The 24,908-nt window shown below is 40.9% G+C and overlaps 1 protein-coding gene and 1 long non-coding RNA gene across 2 annotated transcripts; both read right to left on the bottom strand.

Moving 5' to 3' along the window:
- Window positions 1-124: 124 nt before the first annotated feature.
- Window positions 125-2,337, bottom strand: LOC137039031 (uncharacterized). Its single transcript, XR_010897581.1, has 5 exons — window positions 2,309-2,337; window positions 2,096-2,202; window positions 1,053-1,121; window positions 720-929; window positions 125-570 (listed from the first exon to the last, which is right to left on the bottom strand). It is a non-coding gene; the product is annotated as an uncharacterized lncRNA (long non-coding RNA).
- On the bottom strand, window positions 2,338-24,530 carry si:dkey-21p1.3 (collagen alpha-1(V) chain). The gene is made up of 51 exons (XM_067414683.1): window positions 24,393-24,530; window positions 20,133-20,186; window positions 20,012-20,056; window positions 19,421-19,474; window positions 19,280-19,324; window positions 19,145-19,198; window positions 18,912-18,956; window positions 18,698-18,751; window positions 18,358-18,402; window positions 18,214-18,267; window positions 18,028-18,072; window positions 16,674-16,727; window positions 16,415-16,522; window positions 16,283-16,336; window positions 16,138-16,191; window positions 16,000-16,044; window positions 15,573-15,626; window positions 15,337-15,381; window positions 15,139-15,192; window positions 15,003-15,056; window positions 14,860-14,913; window positions 14,629-14,682; window positions 14,385-14,438; window positions 14,099-14,143; window positions 12,360-12,404; window positions 12,162-12,269; window positions 12,026-12,079; window positions 11,859-11,912; window positions 10,912-10,965; window positions 10,694-10,801; window positions 10,550-10,603; window positions 10,337-10,444; window positions 10,195-10,248; window positions 10,065-10,118; window positions 9,775-9,828; window positions 9,637-9,690; window positions 9,376-9,483; window positions 9,222-9,275; window positions 9,050-9,103; window positions 8,907-8,960; window positions 8,421-8,474; window positions 8,260-8,313; window positions 8,137-8,190; window positions 7,993-8,049; window positions 7,095-7,148; window positions 4,051-4,104; window positions 3,913-3,966; window positions 3,810-3,827; window positions 3,082-3,144; window positions 2,628-2,705; window positions 2,338-2,466 (listed from the first exon to the last, which is right to left on the bottom strand). The coding sequence occupies exons 1-51, from the start codon at window positions 24,528-24,530 to the stop codon at window positions 2,338-2,340; spliced, it is 3,102 nt and encodes a 1,033-aa protein (XP_067270784.1).
- Window positions 24,531-24,908: the final 378 nt, after the last annotated feature.

A 24,908-nucleotide genomic window follows, 5' to 3' on the forward strand; every position in this document is an offset into this window, starting at 1 on the left:
TGCTATAGTTTTAAAGTCCAGTAAAAAGCAGTAAGCTATTAGTAATCTAAGGTTTGTTTATTGCATCATATCATAAAAATACGGGCATTTCATGACATTTCTAGAAAGAACATTGTATTTTTGCAATATATATAAAGTAGGAATGCCTTGTAAGGTTTTTAATTTTTAATATCAGTAGTAAAACTATAGTAACACTTTTCCTACAATACAAATCACATAAATAAATATTTATCATAAATATTCACTACACAAGCAAACAATTAGCTATTGCACCACTTTCAGTCTATAGAAAATATGAATAATATAAACCCAGAGAGCAAATTCAGGAAATCACTGATACAATACTCAATACAATACAAAACTCAGTCTCATAATAATGTACTGTCAACTCTGTGAAAGCCCTCTATTTTTGGAAAGAGACTATAAAAAGCACAAGCGTCCAAGGACAATGCTCACATCTCCTTCACAGTTCTCCCCTCCATCCTCTAAAAAAACATCTCTTATGGGAAGTAGTTGCACATCTCCTCTGTGGATCTCTGAATTCCCCAGAACCCTCACCTGTGCTGTTATCTGCAATATAAGGCAGGGAAAACACTTATGCTCTTGTTCTACAATAGCTTTACTACTTGACACGGTTTGGCTGTGTCACTTTTGGAAACTTCTCATTTAGCAAAGTTGTTGTCTTGTGTCATACACTAATTTCAGAGATTACTCTTTACCTCACAACCATGTTGTGATATGATGACATGGGATGGATGGATTTCTTCATTGGAGTCTCCTTGTAAGTGTACCTCTTGCACCCTCTTGGTGGTATCCTTGTGCTTAGCATTGTGTTTTTTGGGATATTTTAGGGTGATGCTTTGTGTGGCAGAGTTACTGTGTAACCGTAGGAATCGCAGTTGGACAACATCGAGATCTCTGTACTCAAACTGTGGTGTGCAAAAATCAGAAAATGTAATTCTTTAAGACACCTGTAATTCTAGATAGGAATAATGATATACATAGCACTGTTTAGTAAAAAAAAAAATGTTTTAGTAAGTTCAGTCATTTACCTTAAAGCCTCTGTGAAGGTCACTAAACCACTTTTTAGATCTGTCCACCGATGGCCATTTTCCTGAAATCTTACAAAATTGTGACCATAAATACAGTATTACTTTCAGTATAACAGAAAATGTGTTCAAAGTAACTCTTCTTCTGTATGTGTCCGTATGTTATTGTATTATGTATTATTCTATGTCTAGCTAGAACATTTCTTTGACAACTGGACATTTCAGTTTGTTTTTTGTCAGACTAATGGGCAACAAATCTCTTTCAGATTCTAATTTAATCACACTATTGTGTATCTCAGAGTAAAAAAAACAAAACATTAGTTTATGTGCAGTGTTGCCAACTATTTTCAATGGAAAGTAATACTTGGATACTGTATTTTACTATCACATTTAGCTGATGTCCAATAAAACTGTTCTCAATGTTTTCTGTCAGGCAATGGAATGAGTATGCTATAGCGACTGACCACTACATGTTAAAGTAACTATATGCTATGTATCTTTTGGCCCTGTAGGAATAAAAAAAAAAAATTGCCAAGCATACATTTCGCAGAAAAACATTGTTTTGGTTGAAGAGATATACCTAGTTTAGATGGAAAGGATCTCAAGCTGACTAGCTGAAGGCGTTACTGTAGCTATACCCATTAATAGACATGGTACTTATTTGAAAATAAATTCCAGCACAGCGCTTCAACAACCAGAATGAAGTGACCCTTCACAATAAATAATGCTTTAAATGATCTCTGTTAGAGAGCTACATATAGCAGTTTACCTGATCAATTAAATACCTTACTCACTAGTTGAGTGATCGTCATCAACATTTCAAATCAATCAGTTCTCGCCATCTTGAAAAAACAATGTTGATTCTTGTTTTATTACAAGCTCTGTCACTTTCTCTTTTAGCCAGCAGACTCTCCTCTGTGCAGTGTTTTTTTTTTTTAAATGGGTGATTCCTCACTAAAGGGTTCTGAAAAGTCGCTATATTGTCAGCACTGTTTATGTGTCTTAGAGTCATCACAAATATTGATAAACAGTGAAAATCCTCTTACTTTAGACTGGACAGGAGACACACAAGTTAGACCACCCGCAGTGAAATTACAGAACACATGGAGAGCATCAAAAGGACATCCGTGGTTAGGATCAACATAGTAGTGCCCTATGAATACATGACCACAGTTAAATAAAAAATGTCCTTTGTGATTTTTCTTTTTAAACAAGAGCCACATTTTCTGGTCTCAAGTTGACAGTGGTATTCTGCTCACCATCTCTGAGGTGAGGCTGTATGAGACTCTCATACAGCTGCTCTCTGCTCTCTGCAGGTGGTTGCTGGGCTGTCTTTAGTGCCTTGTGGGCAGCTATTATCCTCAATCCCATCTTCAGGGTCATCAAATCGAGACTTCCGTGATAATAACCCTGCTTTCTAAAAAGAATGCGCAAAGATACTAGTAAAATCATATTAAAAGCTTAATTTTGTCTTTCTGCTACCCGACCCCACTTTTTCCTCCACCTTGCTGTATTTGACAATAAAAGTGTGTTTCAGTGCTCAACTAATCAAGATTGACTGTTTAAGTTTGTACCAACATTTTGTGAGGCTCTTCTCTGAGCATGAGGTGGAGTACGAAGCCCTTGGTTCAGCTGGCTGGGAATACCTGGTTTTCCCTTGAAAGAAAATTAGATAAGGGCAAGTTCACCCAAAAATGAAAATTATCCCATAATTTACTCACCCTCAAGCCATCCTCGGTGTATGTGACTTTCTTTGGATATTTTCCTGGATGGATGTGGTTTTTTGGGCTTCAAAGTTACCATTCACTTCCACTATAAAGCTTGAGCCAGGATATATTTAATATAACTCTGATTGTGTTTGGCTGAAAGAAGACTGTCATATACACATAGCATGGCTTGTGGGTGAGTTAAATTATGGGATCATTTATAGGTGAACTAACCCTTAAAAAGGAATAAAATAAGTATGAAATTAAAGTGTTTACATTATTAACATTCAATCAAATAAAAATAAAGGTAACATTTTTCAACTTACAGGTGGTCCTCTCCGACCTTTCACACCTTTTCGTCCTGGAATTCCCTGAACTCCTTTCATACCCTATTGATATGAACAATATTTTAAAAAGTACATTTAACCCTCTTAAGCTTTTTTTAATAATAAAAAATGTCACACCTCGCTGTGAGAGGGAGTAAATCTTTTGCACTTTGGAAGTTCATTGTGGTTGATATTTAGATTTTATTTAACATGTATAAAACAATATGAGCACTTTTTCTTTGTTCAGATTACATATCGCACTCATATTGAGGGCATCATTTTATAAAAATCTAAATAAAATGGCTGAAAAGGGTTAAGAAACACACCAAGCTTAATTTACTTAAATACCAAAATACAGTAAACAATTATATTGTAAATTATTTTCAGTTAAGTCAGTTTTCTATTTGAATAATTTTAAAGTAATATATTCCTGTGATGGCATATTTCTTACTTTTACACCATAACTTTTCTTTTCTGTACAATTTTCATAAACTTAAAATGTAATATATGTTGAGGTTTAAATCCTATTTTTAATCCCAATATTTTCAATGTTTCAGTGTGACCACACTGTACTTTGTTTTTTGAGTCATTATGGCATGCCAGGGCACTACCGGTCAGCCTGACTGTATTAAGATCTGTATCTGTACTGTACCTACCTGATTCAGGTACAGGGTAATGATAAGCAGAGCTATATAAATTACAATCACACCTGCAATTTTAGTACACACCTTCCTTCCAGGTGGACCCTGTTGAGCAAAACAAGAATCTGTCTGATGTGTGCCATTGTTCTAAAGCAAAAAAAAAGATCAATTAGTTTACAAAGAGACATACAGTTGAACCAGGAAATCCTTTGCCACCAGGAGGCCCACGAGCACCAGCGTCACCCTGCAACAAAAACATACTTATGAATAAAGAAAAAAAAGGTTACTGTAAATATATGCACAATAATAACGGCAGGCAGTTATTTACCTGTATGCCTTTTGGCCCAGGCCGCCACTTGTACCCTGGAGTGCCTTGTTTTCCCTGAAAGATGAAGAAAAACATTTAAAATCAAAGCTTCAAGCAGTGATGAAAGGGCCCTCGCACCCGTGCCACCACCACCCGGTGGCTTTAGGAAAACTGTGGGCAATATGCATTTAAGTAAATAAATATAGGAGGACTACGTGTCATTTATATTTGCAACACTTCCTGCTACCAGATGGTGGCACTATGACTAACTAAATATTGGCATATAGTGCTGCGTTACACGCCACTATTAGACACGCACTTGCAAACTTCCCTTAGCACTTCCCCTCGGGGGAATCTTCTCCGCCATTTTGAAGTGCGTTCCACTTCATGAAGTGAACACGGGGAAGTTTATATGGACAGACCTTTGCTCCCTCCCTTTCTCCCATTTTGACCAAGGGAGCGAGTCTACTTCATATGTACACTTCAGGCAGCTTCATATACCACAATGCAACGTGATTGTGACGTCAGAGCATATTGCGTTTAATTTACCCCACCACAAACAACTCTATGATGTTTTAAATATTTTTAAAAACATTTACACCTAATACACCTATATACACTCACCTAAAGGATTATCAGGAACACCATACTAATACTGTGTTTGACCCCCTTTCACCTTCAGAAGTGCCTTAATTCTACGTGTCATTGATTCAACAAGGTGCTGAAATCATTCTTTAGAAATGTTGGCCTATATTGATAGGATAGCATCTTGCAGTTGATGGAGATTTGTGGGATGCATACCCAGAGCATGAAACTCCCGTTCCACCACATCCCAAAGATGCTCTATTGGGTTGAGGTCTGGTGACTATGCGGGCCATTTTAGTAGAGTGAACTCATTGTCATGTTCAAGTTGGGTTGAGTACATGGTGGTCATAAAGGGATGGACATGGTCAGAAACAATGCTCAGGTAGGCCGTGGCATTAAAAACAATGCCCAATTGTCACTAAGGGGCCTAAAGTGTGCCAAGAAAACATCCCCCACACCATTACACCACCACCACCAGCCTGCACAGTGGTAACAAGGCATGATGGATCCATGTTCTCATTCTGTTTATGCCAAATTCTGACTCTACCATCTGAATGTCTCAACAGAACTCGAGACTCATCAGACCAGACAACATTTGTCCAACTGTCCATTTTTGGTTAGCTTGCGCAAATTGTAGCCTCTTTTTCCTATTTGTAGTGGAGATGAGGGTCTTCTGCTGTTTTAGCCCATCCGCCTCAAGGTTGTGTGTGTTGTGGCTTCACAAATGCTTTGCTGCATACCTCGGTTGTAAAAAGTGGTTATTTCAGTCAAAGTTGCTCTTCTTTCAGCTAGAATCAGTCGGCCCATTCTCCTCTGACCTCTAGCATCAACAAGGCATTTTCACCCACAGGACTGCAGCATACTGGATGTTTTTCCCTTTTCACACCATTCTTTGTAAACCCTAGAAATGGTTTTGTGTGAAAATCCCAGTAACTGAGCAGATTGTGAAATAATCAGACCGGCCTGTCTGGCACAAACAACCATGCCACGCTCAAAATTGCTTAAATCTCCTTTCTTTCCCATTCTGACAATCAGTTTGGAGTTCAGGAGATTGTCTTGACCAGGACCACACCCCTAAATGGATTGAAGCAACTGGCATGTGATTGGTTGATTAGATAATTGCATTAATGAGAAACTGAACAGGTGTTCCTAATAATCCTTTAGGTGAGTGTACATTTAGAATGTTGCATTTTCAAAACAATTTCGAAAAGGAAAAAAATACATAATAAATCAACTCCATAATGGATTCCAAGTGATCAAGGGCTTTGTTGTCGGAAAGAATGGAGGACTCCAGGTTCATACTTTTGTGCGTCTTGGGAAAATGTTATTTTAACACTATAACCATTTAAGTCATTTCACAACACAAAAGCATATTGTTTATAATCACATTCACAATAAAGGCATAATCTAGAGAAGGTAAGGCTGCTTAAAGACTAAAATGTTAATAGTTTTCAGCCATAACTTTATATATTGTATAGCTACTTTTACCACACTATCTAGATAGCTTGCTCACTATTCAAAAATGATGGTCAACTACATGCGATTTTCGATGTGTTTAAAATACACAATATGCTTCAAATGATTATTAATTTATGTAAATATGTACATACAGTATATACACACAAACATATGACATGACAAGATAATGACTGTTGCGAAAAAAAAAAAAAGAATAAAGCACCTGCCACAGTAAAAATTAGTCTCCGCCATTTTAATGGTTATACCACGCCCATCTTGGGAACTTGGGTATCAAAATGATTTCCAAACTTTCCAGTGGTAAACACGACATCAGCATTCATGTGCAATTCTTACCTCGGAAACTGGTATTTACAATAATTCAGAGAGCTTTTTATCAAACGTGAAGTTTGGGGCAGATCGGACATTGTATGCCGGAATTACAACAGATTCCTGCTTCATGGAGAAACATCAGACTTTGTCAGGCCGCACCGGACATGGCGTTAAACGAAAACTCAAGATCTTTGCAATTTAACACTGCTAAGGCCTTAAGATTAGACCTAATATGATGTTCATCTGATAAAATCTAGTCAAAGTACAACATCTAGAAATGGCAAATCTGCAATAAAATTGCAGAGAACATTCTAAATATCTCTCTTCCTATTGGGTTTTCAGCTTTTGCTCCCAGGGACTTTTCTGTAGGTATTCGACTGTTAAGTGTGTGCACCGAATTTCAAACTTTTAAATGAAACGTAGTGTGAATGGCGCTTAATTAATTTTTTTTAGGTTGCACTATTGAGCCATTTTGCCACACTTAATTCTGAAACCCATATCAGATGTAAACTTTTCACCACTTCTGACATGTGTGCAAAGTTTCATGAGTTTTTGAGCATGTTTATGCCCTCAAAAATGCGATTCATTTCAGAGAAAAATAGAGCAATTCCAATAGGGCCACCATCGGTGCTCGGGCCCTAACTATTGAAAAAAGCAACTGATTGTTTTTGATGTGTTTCATTTGAACTTACCTTTTCTCCAGGTGGTCCAATGGGCCCTTGCAATCCTCTAATTCCAATATAGCCCTGTAAATTTTATTAAATGACCAGGTTAACCCTATAAAGCCTGTTGTATCATATTTGTATACATTTCTAAGGCTCCTAAATTATCAACCATTTAGACTTTTGATTAACCATTTTAGAAGTGACTTCTAAATGGCTTTTAACCATTTAGAAGTAAAAGACCTTTTAGTATAATTCTAAAAACATCCCCTTTTAGGTCATGGTACACAATTGTTTTTTGGGGGGTTTTTTGCAGCAAAATCTTTACTGATTTTACTGATTCTTTACTGAAGTAAACATAAGAATAACTTTTATATTTTTAGTAATATTTCAAGATGAACCCTTACTGGACTGAAGCAACTTTACTTCATCATCCATCCATATAAAATCATGTTAAAATGTAAGCATCAAATACAATCCATCAAGCTTTTGAGGAACATTTATTTGTCCATCTTTCAATTATAATTGTTTTGATTTTCAGTTTGATCATAAAACATCTTATCTTAAAATATATTATAGGCGATATATAGAGAGGCACCTGATATTTAAATGCAATTTATTTAAGTAGACTGCATTTATATACTATTATAGTTATTGATTTAATTTACAAACTTTCAGAATTACAACTTCATTTTTAAATCAGTAACTGCACCAAACTGCATATTTTTGCACAGTTTGGGCCAGAGAGGTTTGCTGTATGAACTCCATATTCTTCAATATCATACTATGAGCCATAGACCCCTGCTGTATCAAATACGATACTCAACAGAAACCATACAGGAAATGCAAATCTGTTTAGATTTTTTTGTATTTTGTTGTATTAAACTTTTCTGACTATTATTTCATATGTCAGGCTTTACAGGAATACCTTAGGTCCTTTCTGTCCAACATCTCCCTTTTTTTGACCTTGAAGTCCTGGAATCCCCTAAAATATAATATAAATAAATACATACATAAATCCACCCATCCATCCCTGTGGATTGTAGAAGGCACAACAATGACTGAAAAATACCTTCGGTCCTATCAGACCAGTAGGCCCTGGTTTCCCTTTTGGTCCTGTAGAGCCCTGTAATGAAGAGGCTGGTAAACTGACTGTAGTAGAAAATATTTATTTTTAAGTCAGAATAGAAATTACCTTTGGTCCAGACAGTCCTAGACTCCCTTGCAAACCCGGAGTTCCTCGGGCACCCTGTGAATGTGTATTTGACACCATTCTACAAATTATGACCATGTTCTATGGCTGACATTCTTTATAATTAATGATCCAAACATTCTGTATAAAACAAGATTACTTACAGCACTGCCAGGTGGACCTGGTCTTCCCGGAGGTCCTCTGAATCCAATGTCACCCTGGGAGTTAATAAAAACATTCACTCAGCAGCACCTGTACAATGAGGTAGTAAATCAGGGGTCCCCAATCTCGGTCCTGGAGGGCCACTGTCACGCTGAGTTTAGCTCCAACCCCAATCAAACACACCTTAAACAGTAATCAATGCCTTTATAGGTCCTATAACATTGATTAGCGGGTTCAGATGTGTTTGTTTGGCCTTGGAGCTAAACTCTGCAGGACATTGGCCCTCCAGGACCGAGATTGGGGACCCCTGTAGTAAATGGTCACATTTGTGCTAAATCTGTCATTTGACATAAAGCTATTCTACTCTAGGAATATTATATTTCTTAGCGATCTGACTAAGCTTGATCCAGACATCCCAGCAACAACAATAACCTAGCAAGCACCTCTATAAAATAAATGTGAATAGTGAAAAAGGTCAAGCTACTCACTGGGTCGCCCTCATTGCCTATAACTCCCAGCAGTCCATCTGTTCCACTACGCCCCTTAAATGGAGTTAATGTAAAAGACAATCATATTTGGCACAATCATTAAACAGTTAAAAAGGTTAAGGATTTGTCCTAGGGATACTTGCTGGCTTTCCAGAGAGACCAGGATTGCCATGTTTCCCTTTTGGTCCTTGAGGTCCCTAGAGAACAATAAAGCATATGCATGAACTTTTTATTTGTTTGTGCTAGAAAAATATGAAATGGTAAAGCTGCTGATTATCAAGACCATAAATGTCACACAAAAAATCTTGAACCCACTGGCTTTCCTGCAACACCTTTACTTCCTCTCCTTCCAGGAGAACCGTTCATTCCCTGTGTGAAAGAATCACATTAACACAAAACAAAACATGCAGTCATTGTTATGCATTGTTAAGGATTAAATAATGCATCTGTAAAATATCGATCCACTCACTTTTGGCCCTAATTGACCCTTGACTCCTCTTTCCCCTGGAGGTCCTGAAGATCCTGGTTTTCCCTTTAGACCGTGAGGACCCACAGCTCCTGGCTGACCCACTGGACCCTAAACAAGGACATAGACCATTAAAATATGTTAACACTGTACACGTTAACATACTGTATGCCAGTACAAAAAATCTTTGTCTTGGTTTTGTTGACAAAAGCTTCTAATCATGTTCGTTTTGGAAAACAATCTGGGTGTAAAGTGTTATCGCACCATTTTGCCTCTTGTTCCAGGCTCTCCTTTCTTCCCACTTGGACCTTGAACACCCTGTAAGTAACATACAAAATTAAGGTAAACAAGCACAGAGATCTTTTTTAATAATCTATACAGCTTCAAAATTAAAAAACCTACAATTGATCCTATCTTCCCAGGGCCCCCCGAATCCCCTTTAAGTCCAGGCTCTCCCTATAGGAGACAAAAACAAAAGGAAATGCACTCTCATACGATAGTGTAACAGAGCACACATTTTTTTATTTCATACTTCCACACAAACAATCAGTCATCATAGGTGAATAACTTGATAAGACAATATTAGGTCAATTGGCAGTAACCGTCAAATGTTGTTCATGCCGAATTACCGTAATTAGATAATGTAGGTAAATATGACATCAGAAGACGTCAATAAAAAAATATAAACATACTTTCAGCCCATGCTTTCCACTTTGTCCAGCAAATCCTTCTTTTCCTGGTAAACCCTACATTTGATAGAAATACACAAATGTTGGAATATATATCCTAAAATAAAACAAATATGTCAAACCTAACTCTTACCAGTGATCCAAAAGCACCATTTGGACCTGGAGGCCCATTTGTTCCCATCTCGCCCTTTAATATCCAAAGAACATTGAAAGAAACTAAATTAATATATTTCTCCATAGGTTACGCCGTCTGTAATTGAGGAAGTGGTACCCACAACAAGTCCACGTAGACCTTTGTCGCCTTTATCACCAGCTTCTCCCATGTTCCCCCAAGGACCGTACTTTCCCACCAAGCCAGATTGACCTCTTAAACCTGGCTGACCCTGAGCAGTAACAAAAACACACAGAAAACGTAATAACGATCAGAATACAACAAAATATTTGACTATTTCATCCAAATACCTGTGCAAACTTCATCAAAAACTCACTTTTTCGCCAGGGGATCCAGGATCTCCTTTCTGCCCTGGAGCACTTCTCAACCCCTTATGAAAAAACAAACACAACATATCTTTTATTAATTTATACTATTGCATACTTGAGAAATAATAAAACAAACAAACAGATGATCTCACATCTATTCCAATTGGTCCTTTCGCTCCAGGTGGTCCTCGATTTCCACTCTCGCCTGGGATTCCTTTTAGGCCATGTTCACCAAGAGATCCTTTTTTACCCTTCTCACCCTACAACCGACAGTTCTGTCCTGTGTATCATTTACATAAAACACCATAACACAATGCACACGTATGAAATAGAGATGGGAAAAACACAGCATCAGAGGATTTGTACTCACAGGCAATCCTTTACTTCCTGCTGGTCCGACTGCTCCAGTTTTACCAACTTGGCCCTAAAGCAATGCATCTATTTAATACAATTATACTGCTATTAAAAAGTTTCAGAAATATTGTGAAATATTATTACAATTTAAAATAACCAAGAGAGCGCAGTGTGAAAGAACAGCGCGAAGCAGGTGTTGTGATGGCAAATGAGTGCCACCTGCACCTCACACCAGTCTCGTATATCTCACGGAGGAGCTTGGATGCATAAAAGGAGGCTTGGATTTTTCGCTGTGTTTTATTATGTGTGTGCGCGGAAGCTGTCCATGAGGGGCTGTTTGCGTTACTTTCAGTTTGTGTTTAATTAAAGTCTTTGAATGTTCACCGTTCCTGCCTCCTTCTTTCTTCATACGAACTTTGTTGCAGGGCTCAATAAATATTTTGTATTATCGATGTTGAAAACTTGTGCTGCTTAATATACATATTTGTGGAAACCATTATCCATTCTTTTTTAGGTTCAAAAGAACAACAATGAAATTTTTTGTTTACTGTTACTTTTGATCAATTTAATGTATACTTGCTGAATAAAAGTATTATCATAATTATATTTGCGTTAAAGGGGTAGTTCAACCAAAACTATTAGTTCATTATTTGCTCACTCTCAAGTTGTTCCAAACCCGAGGTGCTTTCTTCTGTTGAACACAAAAGATGATATTTTGAAGAATGCCGGTAACTAGTTGACAGTAGCCAATGACTATTATAGCATGGAAAAATAATACTATGGAAGTAAATGGCTACAGTCAACTGATTACCAACATTCTTCAAAATTTCAGAAAAACAGAAAACATGGAAATTCATACAGGTTTAAAACAACTAGAGGGTGAGTAAATGATGACAGGATTTTCATTTGTGGATGAATTATCCCTTTAAGTTTATCAACAATCAAAATTTATAAGCAATCTACCTCCTCACCATCGATACCGGCAACTCCCTTCAGTCCACTGGCTCCTCTGAGACCCTTTGCCCAAAACATTAATGAAAAAAAGTTCTCATAAAAGTTCACAATGAGAGAAACAATAGATTTTAAATATATAATGAAGATAAAACTAGAGAGAAAAAAAAAAAGCCCACCTTATTGCCTTTTTCTCCTGGAGGTCCGAAGGGTCCAGGCAGTCCATCTTTACCCTGAATGAAAAAGAATACAATATGGGATTAGAGCTGAAACCTTCCTACAGTCCTCACAACCAAATAAACCAAAAACACATACTGGGTACCCAGCCACTCCATATGGCCCAGGAAGTCCTTGGGGCCCTTGATTTCCTACTGGCCCTTGCAGACCTGTCTCACCCCACTGGCCTATGTTTCCTTGTGGGCCCTTTAGACGATTGCATTGGAAGATTCAACATTGGATAAACACTGCATCACTTTCAAAAAATTGTGCATGTATGTTAAATGTAAGTCATACAGGTGGTCCTATGTAGCCCTTCTCTCCTGGTATGCCTCGAGTACCCTAGATAGTGAAATTTATAGATTTCAGTCAGTGTTTCAGAGATTAAAGGAATAGTTCACCCAAAAATGAAAATTTGATGTTTATCTGCTTACCCCCAGGGCATCCAAGATGTAGATGTGTTTTGTTTCTTCAGTAGAACACAAATGAAGATTTTTAACTCCAACCATTGCCATATAATGCATGTCAATAGGGTGTTTTTCTATGAGAGCCACTATGACAGTAAAAAACACAAATATAAGAATTTATATTAAACCCTGTGGCTCGTGGAGACACATTGATGTCTTAAGACACGAAACGATCAGTTTCTGTGAGAAACCAAACAGTATGTGTTATTTTTTTTACCTCATATCAGACAAATCATATCTAGTATTCCAATACCATTATACCATTATGCATTATACGGCAACGGTTTGAGTTACAAATCATCATTTGTGTTCTACTGAAGAAACAAACACACCTACATCTTGGATGCCCTGGGGGTAAGCAGATAAAAATCAAATTTTCTTTTTTGGGTGAACTATCCATTTAAAGTTTAATGGCAATGATTATTATATATATATATATACACTCACCTAAAGGATTATTAGGAACACCTGTTCAATTTCTCATTAATGCAATTATCTAATCAACCAATCGCATGGCAGTTGCTTCAATGCATTTAGGGGTGTGGTCCTGGTCACGGCAATCTCCTGAACTCCAAACTGAATGTCAGAATGGGAAAGAAAGGTGATTTAAGCAATTTTGAGCGTGGCATGGTTGTTTGGGCCAGACGGGCCGGTCTGAGTATTTCACAATCTGCTCAGTTACTGAGATTTTCACGCACAACCATTTCTAGGGTTTACAAAGAATGGTGTGAAAAGGGAAAAACATCCAGTATGCGGCAGTCCTGTGGGCGAAAATGCCTTGTTGATGCTAGAGGTCAGAGGAGAATGGGCCGACTGAATGGGAGAGTGGGACAATACCCCACTGGGTACCACTCATCTCTACAACAAATAGGAAAAAGAGGCTACAATTTGCCCAAGCTCACCAAAATAGGACAGTTGAAGACTGGAAAAAATGTTGCCTGGTCTGAGTCTCGATTTCTGTTGAGACATTTAGATACTAGAGTCAGAATTTGGCATAAACAGAATGAGAACATGGATCCATCATGCCTTGTTACCCCTGAGCAGTCTGGTTGTGGTGTAATGGTGTGGGTGATGTTTCCTTGGCACACTTGAGGCCCTTTATTGCCGATTGGGAATCGTTTAAATGCCACGGCCTACCTGAGCATTGTTTCTGACCATGTCCAGCCCTATATGACCACCAAGTACCCATCCTCTGATGGCTACTTCCAGCAGGATAATGCACCATGTCACAAAGCTCGAATCATTTCAAATTGGTTTCTTGAACATGTCAATGAGTTCACTCTACTAAAATGGCCCCCACAGTCACCAGATCTCAACCCAATAGAGCATCTTTGGGAACGGGAGCTTCGTGCCCTGGATGTGCATCCCAAAAATCTCCATCAACTGCAAGATGCTATCCTATCAATATGGGCCAACATTTCTAAAGAATGCTTTCAGCACCTTGTTGAATCAATGCCACGTAGAATTAAGGCAGTTCTGAGGGTGAAAGGGGGTCAAACACTGTATTAGTATGGTGTTCCTGATAATCCTTTAGGTGAGTGTATATATTATATTTAAGAAGGTACTTACTGGCTGACCAGTCTTTCCTTTTGGCCCCTCAGGGCCATTTTTCCCCTAATATCAAATGAAAAGATTGTATTGTATTTGGATAATGAATTATAAGAAAAGAATAGTCTGACAAACATACAGCATGTGAATTAAAGGAGTTTGAATGCAATGAAAGGAAACTTTCTGCTTCTGTTGCTGATTAATGTTAAGTGTAGATAATAATGTTTTCAGCTTTTTGTTGCATTACATTTTGTCATTATATGCAATGATGCCTCACATGACTTATACGATTTACAAAACCACTAACCTTTTCCCCAGGACTGCCATGAAACCCTACAGAACCCTCTTTGCCTTTGACACCCTGAGGAAAACAAACCATAACGCAATGTATTGTTAAAAGACGGACCAAAACTAAAACTAGCCACATAAAATGCATTGCCAATTGCAATAAAATAGCACAGGAAAAAAATTTGGACAAAATCTATGCTGGAGAACTGGGTGTCATGTAATATAAAAAAAGTTGCCTGGAATTTTATGAAATCATTACTTACCCTGATTCCAAGCTTTCCAGGTTTGCCAGCGAGACCTCGACTCCCTGGTTCCCCCTTTAAAAAGTTATTTAATGGCATTGTGCTGCAGGTCATATTCTTAGACAGTAATGTCAGAACTGGCAAAGTGTAACATATTTAACAGCTAAATATACCACAAGATGGAGAGTTACGTAACTTAGACACAGAAGTGTTTGGAAACCCTGTCAATCAGCGAAGGAAAATGAAACTCACAGTTTTTCCAATAGGACCTTGGATTCCTGAGGCACCAGGCTTTCCCTGTAAACCCTGTTCAGAATTTATATTTAATCAGTTGTGTTGTCCAAGTCAGTATAAAGATGTCTAACAAAGCATAAAAAAATTAGAAAAGCTCTCACCCGGGGTCCTGTAGATCCTCTATCTCCATCTGATCCTGGTGGTCCAGTAGATCCCTGTAACACAAATTACTCTTAGTGACTAATGAGGCAAACTAAAAGGGCATTCGTTATCAAAATGTGTATGCGTGGCTCTTACAGGTGGACCATGGTTGCCATCCTGTCCTCTACTCCCCGAAACCCCCTGCAGTCCCTAAATGATGATAAACATCTTGATCTGGCTAATATAACATGATGCATGCTAATCCATGTTAGTCTATGCTATGCTAAGTCTGCAGTGACATTCAGTGTTGGATTATGACATGCATTTGACTAATCATTAGGAAACTCAATTTACCCTTTGACCTTTAAATCCAGTTCCTCCGGGGACCCCTGGTCTACCCTGTTCAATGAATAAAAAATAAATGAAATGTTCATGTACATAAATGTGATTTTCTGTTGTAACTGAAATAATTCTGACCAAAGGAATTAGAAAAACACGAGCAAACCTTACTAAATAATGATTCTTGGAGTTGATAAAAGACACATTTTAATACATTTAAAAAAAAGTAATGATCTGATGTACAAGGGAACCTTAATACCGGGCTCTCCTTCAGGTCCTAGTTCTCCTGATTTTCCCATTTCCCCCTATAAAACAAAAATGTAGTAATACTTTTGATTTCTTTTCTTTTTTTTTTTTTTACTAAAAAATAGTTTTCTCATAATTTTTCATTTTCTGGCTTGGAGTCTATCAAGTAGTAAAATATTTATTTATGCAAAACATGCATGAAACAGTTCATCATTACCACAGTGCTCTTTGATTACCATGTAAACATGTTAACAGCGCCACCTTGAGGTCCAAGCTATTAGTAGTTGTAGGTAATGAAAACATTTTATTTTATTTTTCTGTAATTACCACTGGGGGTGCTATAATCAAATGAATCTACTCAAACTTACATCGTTTAAACCATTGGTGTTCTTGCCAATCTAATTATAACTATATTTAATAAATTATACTTACCAAAGGTCCTGGAAAACCAGAAAATCCCCCTTGGCCAATCCGACCCTTTTTGAAGGTAAATCATGTTGTTTTATTGCAATTGTTTATGAATGTGATATATATGGTATGGCATCTTTCCAAAAGAGTAATTATAGTCACCTTGTCACCTCGTTGTCCATGAACACCTTGGATACCCATAGGACCTCTCTCTCCCTGAAGATGGCATTTATATATACGATTACTGTGTTTTTCTGGGATACTACATTATATTAGATTCCTTTGATAAATAGAGATTCAACTCAACCTTAAGTCCATCTTTTCCCTGTCTCCCCGGATCTCCAATAGGTCCGTCATAGCCCTGAAGAAAAAGCAATACTGTGACTTTTCAAGTGGTTGACTTTCAATTTTTAACCAGTTAAAAGCAGGCGCTGCTCACCGTGAGCCCAGGTAAACCAACAGGTCCTATAGGGCCTATCTCTCCCTGTACACCAGACTGCCCTCCTCTGCCTCTGAATCCCTCTTTACCCGGCAGACCCAGAGGACCCTGACAAAGAGAAACCACAGATAAGAAAATACAGATATGTTCTTTCAAAATTTACTCCCTTAGTTTAAAAAAAAGTCTGAGAACAGTGTTTATCTGGCATTCAATAAGTGTTGTTTACTTGGCCAGAGCTTTAATGTTTTAGTGAACTCACTTGATCTCCCTTTTGGCCAGAATCTCCTTTCAATCCACGCTGGGCTTTCAAACCCTGAGGTTTACAGACAGACAGACAAGACAAAGACCACAAGCACAATTATATATTATATAATTTTGTCACATTGTGATTATTGTGACAAATACTATTTAGTTATTTTAACTGTTATGATAATCATTTAACATCTAATAATAATATTTTTTTTATATTTATATAGCGTTTTTCTAGGCACTCAAAGCACTTTACATATGGGGGGGGAGGAATCTCCGCAACAACTACCAATGTGCAGCATCCACCTGGATGATGCGACGGCAGCCATATTGCGCGAGAATACCCACCGTACACCAGCTGATTGGTGGAGAGGAGACAAGAGTGATGAAGCCAATCAGGAGAGGGGGATGATTAGGAGCCCATGATGGGCAGGGGGCAAATTTGGCCAGGATGCCGGGGTTACACCCTTACTCTTTATTGAACGACGTCCTGGGATTTTGAATGACCACAGAGTCGGGACCTCGGTTTAATGTGTCATCCTTAGGACGGTGCATGTTACCTCATCACTATACTGGGGCATTAAAGAGTTAGTTCACCCAAAAATGAAAATTCTGTCAATAATTACTTACCCTATATTGCCATTCGACACCTGTAAGACCTTGTTTAATCTTCGGAACACAAATTAAGATATTTTTGTTGAAATCAGATGGCTCAGAAAGGCCTTCATTGACCCCAATGTCATTTCCCCTCTCAAGACCCATAAAAGGCACTAAAGACGTCGTTAGAAAGCCCATCTCACTACAGTGGTTCACAATCATTTTATGAAGCAATGAGAATAGTTTTTGTGTGCAAAAAACATTTAAATAACAATTTATTTGTGTTCTGAAGATGAATGGAGGTCTTATGGGTTTCGAACAACATTAGGGTAAGTAATTATTGACAGAATTTTCATTTTTGGGTGAACTAACCCTTTAAGACCCACACAGACCCCAGGGTGTGCACCCTCTGCTTGCCTCACTAACACCTCTTCCAGCATCAACCTGGTTTTCCCAATTGGTCTCCCATCCAGGTACTGACCAGGCTCAGCCCAGCTTAGCTTCAGTGGGAAACCAGTCTTGTGCTTCATGGTGATATGGCTGCTGGCAAGCATCTATACTGCTACTTAGATTTCAAGCATTAAAGAAAAATCAATATAAAACTTTTACAATTTTCGATTGTATATAAGTATTTAAACTGAAGCTTTATTTTCAAGTTGTTTAGCCCTAGTATTGCTCTACAAAAGAAAACACAGTCTAAATCATAGTAAACGTGTCTCACAGCAATAAGACAAAAAATATTAAGAAGCTTTTTGAAGTAATCTTACTGGTTCACCTGAGGGTCCAAGTATTCCTGGTTTCCCATTAGCACCCTAAAACAAGAAAATTGCTTTATGCTTGAAAAAATACAGTATATTGCTGCATTTTCACAGAAGCACTTTGGGTGACAAAGGAATATAATATACATCTAAAGAGATTTTAAACCATTTATGAATTGTGAACCGCAGGCATACTTTTATACCCGGTGGTCCTGGATCCCCAATGCTTCCCTCAATTCCTGTATCTCCCTGTTTGAATAAGGCTTCAGATTAATGTAGGAAAATCAGAATGAGACTGTAATTTCAAATCTTTTATCAAATAACATGAGGTGCACTTACAGGGTCTCCTTTTTGACCTGGTGGTCCATCTCCCCCTGGTTTTCCCTGAAAAGATTATGTAGGATAGTCAGTCTAGTCAGGTGAACACATTGTGTAGAAATTTGAGAGGGGAGAAGAAAGAGACGAAGAACATAAACATTTTGATTCTAATATAGGATTTAGGTCATATTCCACATTTTTAGCAGGATTACAATGTTCATTTATAACTGCACATATTCAAATGAAAGCTTAACCAGAAAATGGATCCTAAATGCACAATAATGTGCATGTAAGTGATGTAACTGAGAGAGGACATAGATACATGATTAAAGGAGAAAGATCAAAGTATAGTTCACAGCACCTGTGGTCCAGGAACACCAGGAATGCCAATAATACCATCAGGCCCTTCCTCTCCCTGTAAAAATGACTCATTTCTATGAGATATTTGACTTGCTACTTGTGCTTTAGTCAAACATAATACAATCTTATTTTCTTAAATATTAAAATGTAACTTTTATTAAAATATATATATATATATATATATATATATATATATATATATATTTTAAACTTACCTGCTTGCCGGGTGTTCCTCTTGGCCCTATATCACCAAGCTCGCCCTTATAAAAGAGAATGAAAATTATGTACTATTCAGATTTCAAATTCACATTCAAGTGGAAATATTTAGCCAATTAATTTTTTTTAAAGCTTAGCAAAAGTAGAAATATGTATATTGTTGTGATAATTGTTGTGAACCGGATAATTTTAACTACTGGATTTGAGCTTGAAAAAGCACAGTGTTTCTTACAGGGGGTCCGGTGACACCCGGAACGCCCTTCAACCCTCTCGGTCCCGTACGTCCCTGTAAAGAGAGGTCAAAAGTACAGTTATGAACATGTCAGAATTAAGAGATGATACAGAATAATTAAGTTTTGTAACATACTGGTGATCCTGGGGATCCAGTGAAGCCAATTCCCCCTGTCTGTCCCTGTGACAGAAATCATTACAAAAATTAGACAATCAGCTTGCTCTACTTTTTTAAATGTTAAATAAAAGTCAAATAAAATTATATTTTAGCACATACAGGTGGACCAGTCGGTCCTATGAATCCCCGTGGTCCTCTGGGACCAGACGGGCCCTGAATATAAAAAATATTTTGTTAAAAAATGTCATAGAACGGTTTTGATCTTGTAATGTATATTCAAATGTTTGGCGTCAGCAATATATTTTTAATGCTTTTATTCAACAAGTGTGCACATTCAATTGAAAGAGAATATATGTTTATAATTTATTAATTTATAACTAATTAATAAAAAATAAATGTTTCTTGAGCACCAAATCAGCACATTAAAATTATTTCTGAAGGATCGTGTGACACTGGAGTAATGACTGCTAAAATCCAGCTTTGCCATCACAGGAATAAATTACATTTTACAATATATTAAAATAGATAAGTTATTTTAAATAGTAATAATATTTTACGATACTAAGGTTTTACTGTATTTTTGACTCAATAAAGGCATTAGTGAGCTTAAGAAACTTCTCAAAAACATGAAAAAATTGTACCAACCCCAAACTTTTGAATGATAGTGTATATATCTACTACAGTATAAACGCAGACAGAATAACGTAATAAATAAATAAATGACACAATCAGAATTGCACTGGAACTCACAATATATCCTATTACTCCGGTTAGACCCATCTCTCCCTTTTTTCCCTAAAGAAACAGAGTTGGATGGTAAGTGACATGATCATATCTAGTGAAAGTATGGAGCTCAAGAGTGACATCTTACCTTCTCTCCTTTTCTTCCTTTAGTTCCCTGAGGCCCCTGTTCCCCAAGGTCTCCCTGAACACATCAGACACACTTTAAATGTAAAGAAGTCAAATACAGGGATGGGAATCAATTACTTGTTTACACACACACACACACACACACACACACACACACACACACACACACACACACACACACACACACACGGATAAAAAAATATTCAAAATATTCTGTTTCACATAAATAATGTTCTATTGAACTTTCTATTCATCAAATAATCTTGGAAAAAAATCGTCTCAGGTTACGTATGTAACCCTAGTTCCCTGAGGGAACGAGACGCTGCGTCGAAACGCTGTGAGAACGCCTCTGCGTTAATGCGTCGTGAAGCGCCTGTAGAACCATTCCATCGGAAAAAAGATCGATCGTCGGCGTGATGACGTCATCGACCGGAAGCTATAAAGCGTCCGTGAAAACAAACAGGAACTAACTTCTGATAAAGCCTGAAGTAAGTGATCACGGACACGCCGGGAGTATGGCAGAGCGACGCAGCGTCTCGTTCCCTCAGGGAACTAGGGTTACATACGTAACCTGAGACGTTCCCTTTCGGGGAACTCGAGCTGCGTCGAAACGCTGTGAGAACGCTTATACCCACATCGCCATAGGACCAAGTGTCTCGTATGTGTGACGCCGAAGCGCACACGGTTACGAAAGTACCTGTGCCCCAACTGTAGATGCCAGGTCTAGTTCATAGAACCTGACGAAGGTTAAAGGAGACGACCATCCGGCCGCGTTACAAATATCGTGGAGGGAAGCCCCCGACAAAAGTGCTTTTGAAGCAGCCATACCCCTGGTTGAATGCGCCCGGACAGCCAGTGGAGACGGCTGCCCGGCCGCCTCATAAGCAAGTGAGATGGCCTCGACCACCCACTTGCTCATCCTCTGCTTAGATACTGGGGCCCCTTTCTTAGGGGGCCCGAAACAGACAAACAGCTGATCAGTTTTCCTCCACAGGGCAGCTCTGTGGACATAAGTATCTAACGCCCTGACAGGGCACAGCAGATTCAATCTTTCCTGGTCTGACGTCGTGAAAGGAGGAGGACAGAACGCCTGAAGAGTGATGGGGCCCCGTGGGCTCGTAGGAACCTTGGGGACATAACCCGGCCTGGGATGCAGAAATGCTTTCACCATCCCAGGCGCAAACTCTAAACATGAGGGCCCTACAGACAGGGACTGAATATCTCCTATTCTCTTTAGAGATGAAATAGCCAACAAAAATACCGTCTTGAGGGTAAGGAACTTATCCGAAACCTCCTCCAAGGGTTCGAATGGAGGCTCGGACAAGCCCCGTAAAACAATGGCTAAGTCCCATGCTGGGACCCTCGAGTGCATCACAGGCCTCAACCTTAAAGTGCCACGGAGGAAACGTGTAATCAGAGGGTGTCTTCCCAAAGACACTCCACCGAAAGGGACGTGGAAGGCACCCAAGGCCGCCACGTACACCTTTATTGTGGAGGGGGTCAACCCTGCCGAGAACCTTGCCTGCAGAAACTCCAGCACTGTACCAACCGGGCAGTTAACTGGGTCCCACTGGCGTTCTCTGCACCATGCTGAGAAAAGTTTCCATTTCAGAGCGTACAGTTTCCTCGTGGACGGAGCTCTGGAGTGAAGGATGGTCTCTACGACCTCGGCCGAGAGACCTTCCTCTATGAGCCTAGCCCCCTCAGAGGCCAGGCCCACAGTTTCCACATCTCCGGGCGTGGGTGCAGGAATCTCCCGCCTGCCTGAGAGAGTAGATCCCTCCTGGTCGGAATCTCCATCGGAGAGCCTTCCAGGAGAGATATCAGGTCCGAGAACCATACTCGGGTCGGCCAGTACGGAGCCACTAGAAGTACCTGGGCCCCGTCCCGGCGTACCCTCTCCAGAACTCCTGGAAGCAGGACAATCGGGGGGAAGGCGTACAGAGGTAGCCTCGGCCACTCCTGTACCATGGCATCCAGCCCCAGCGGGGCTGGATGGGTCAGAGAAAACCACTGCGGGCAGTGGGAATTCTCCGCCGAAGCAAATAGGTCTATTTCCGCTTTCCCATAAACCTTCCATAGGAGCTCCACCACCTCTGGGTGGAGTCTCCATTCCCCGGGCCTCGGCCCCTGTCTCGACAGGCTGTCTGCTTCCTGATTTAGGACCCCGGGGATATATACTGCCCTGATTGACAGCAATTTCCCCTGGGCCCACAGGAGGATCCGATGTGCCAATTTGTCCAAAGGACGGGACCTCAGACCCCCCTGGTGATTTATGTAGGCGACCACTGACGTGTTGTCTGTCCTGACTAACACATGGTGGCCCCTGAGGTCGGGCAGGAACTGTTTCAATGCAAGAAACACTGCGAGCATCTCTAGCCGATTTATGTGCCAGTGCCGCTGATGTTCCTGCCATAGACCCTGGGACGAGCGACCACTCATGGTCGCCCCCCAGCCCGTGAGAGAGGCGTCTGTCGTTAGCGTTACGCGACGAACATGAGCCCCCAACACGGGACCCTGAGATAAAAACCCCGGGTTTTTCCACATGACCAGAGCACGTAGGCATCGCCGCGTGACTTTGATCGTGCGGAGCGGATTTCCCCTCGGGGAGAACCCTTTCGTTTTGAGCCACCACTGCAGTTGCCTCATGTACAGTAGGCCAAAAGGTATCACGTTGGACGCTGCTGCCATGAGACCTAACAGTTTCTGGAACTGTTTCACAGTGACGGCCCGGCCTAGCTTCTGTTCTTTGACGGCTGCCAGGACCGATGCTATGCGTGTTGGCGATAATTGCGCCCGCATAATTACCGAATCCCAGTTCACACCTAGAAAAGTGGTTCTCTGAGCCGGAGAAAGCACACTCTTCTTGGCGTTCAGCCTCAACCCCAGCTTCGACATGTGGGCGAGAACAGCATCTCGATGCTGAACCGCCATCTGCTCTGTATTCGCTAGAATCAGCCAGTCGTCGATATAGTTCAGTGTGCGGATGCCCTGTAGACGCAGCGGCGCCAGAGCTGCATCCACACACTTGGTGAACATGCGGGGTGACAGTGCTAGACCGAAGGGAAGTACACGATATTGGTATGCCTCTCCCCCGAAGGCAAACCTCAGGAACTTCCTGTGATGTGGAAGGATGGAGACATGAAAATACGCATCTTTGAGGTCTATGGTGACAAACCAATCCTCCGATTTGACCTGCGCTACAATCTGTCTGAGTGTAAGCATCTTGAATTTGAGCTTGGCCACCGAGCGATTCAATAGCCGCAGATCTAATATCGGGCGTAAGCCCCCATCCTTCTTCGGCACGATGAAGTAACGGCTGTAAAAGCCAGACTCCCTGCTGGGAGGGGGAACCCTCTCTATAGCCCCTTTTTGCAGGAGTGTCTCTACTTCCTGTGCCATTACCAGAGCCTGCTCCGGGCCCACCTCTGTAGGTAGGACACCGCAGAAAGGAGGTGGCCGACTTCTGAACTGAATGGCGTACCCCTTTTCTATTATCTGCAGGACCCAATGAGATATATTTGATAGACGTTTCCACTCGTCTAGAAAATCTACTAAGGGAACCAGCCTCTCGAGGCTGGCCTCTGGTGTATTTTGAGCAACAAGCACAGTGCCCTGAAGCGGCGGACCGGCAGGGAACGACTGACTTGACTGCTCGGGGGCCCCCCGAAGGGGGTGCGGACCACCCTCGGGTGGCCCGCGGAGACCGACTGCGCCCCGGCATTGCGGCGGGGTTGGCAGCGCGGCCCCCCGAGGGTGCCGTAGGGAAGCGGGTACCGTTGGCAGGGGTAAACACCGCTTCCCTACGGGGGGAACCACCCTCAGCGTCCTGGCGCTTCTGGCGTCAGGAACGCTTCGACGAGGCCTTCTTGGCGATCAGGACTGTCCGCAGATCAGCCCTGCCCCTCGAAGGCCTCGCCTGAGAGCGCCGCCCCTCGTCCCCGCGCTGAGGGGGAGCTCGAGCGGCGACGCTCTGCTTTTGTTGCGCCCTGTGAGCGGAGCTCGTACTCGGCTTGGGCTGCCTGATGTCAGCGGCAGCCCCAGGGACCTGGACCCGGAGAGGGAGAAACTGCTTTAGCGCCGCAGCTTGCTTCTTTGACTCCTGGAACCTCTCGGTGACAGTGTGTACTGCGTCACCGAAGAGGCCACCAGGAGACAGCGGCGCGTCGAGCAGGAAGCTTTTCTCCCTCTCCTTGATTTCAGTGGGGTTGAGCCATAAATGCCTCTCCGTAGCCACCAAGGCTGCCATAGAGCGGCCAACACATCTGGCCGTCTCCTTGGTGGCCCGGAGAGCAAGATCAGCTGATGTTCTGAGCTCATTTATAATATCTCCCCCCACTTCATCACGTCCATCTAAGTCCCTGAGCAGGTCAGCCTGATAAGCCTGCATTATAGCCATAGTATGCAGGCATGCAGCAGCCTGACCTGCCGCCGAGTACGCTTTGCCCACCAGTGCCGACGTTGTTTTTAATGGTCTGGTGGGCAAAGTCGGGGCCTTCAGGGACGATGCCGAGGAAGGCGAGAGATGGCTCGCGAGCGTCTCTTCTACCTTTGGCATCGCCCCATAACCGTAGTGCTTCAGCCCCATGATGTTGCTATAGACCGAAGTCTGAGGGCTGAACACACGGTATGATGCCGGTCTCCTCCATGACTTTGCCACCTCGGTGTGCAAATCATGGAAGAACGGCAGGCCCCGTCGCTGAGGTTCTGAAGCGCGAGCGGGCAGGAATCTTTCATCTAATTTACTAGATTTTCTTCTTCCTGCCTCAGATCTTTC

This window comes from Pseudorasbora parva, chromosome 13, assembly GCF_024679245.1.
Source record: "Pseudorasbora parva isolate DD20220531a chromosome 13, ASM2467924v1, whole genome shotgun sequence".
Taxonomy (NCBI): Eukaryota; Metazoa; Chordata; class Actinopteri; order Cypriniformes; family Gobionidae; genus Pseudorasbora; species Pseudorasbora parva.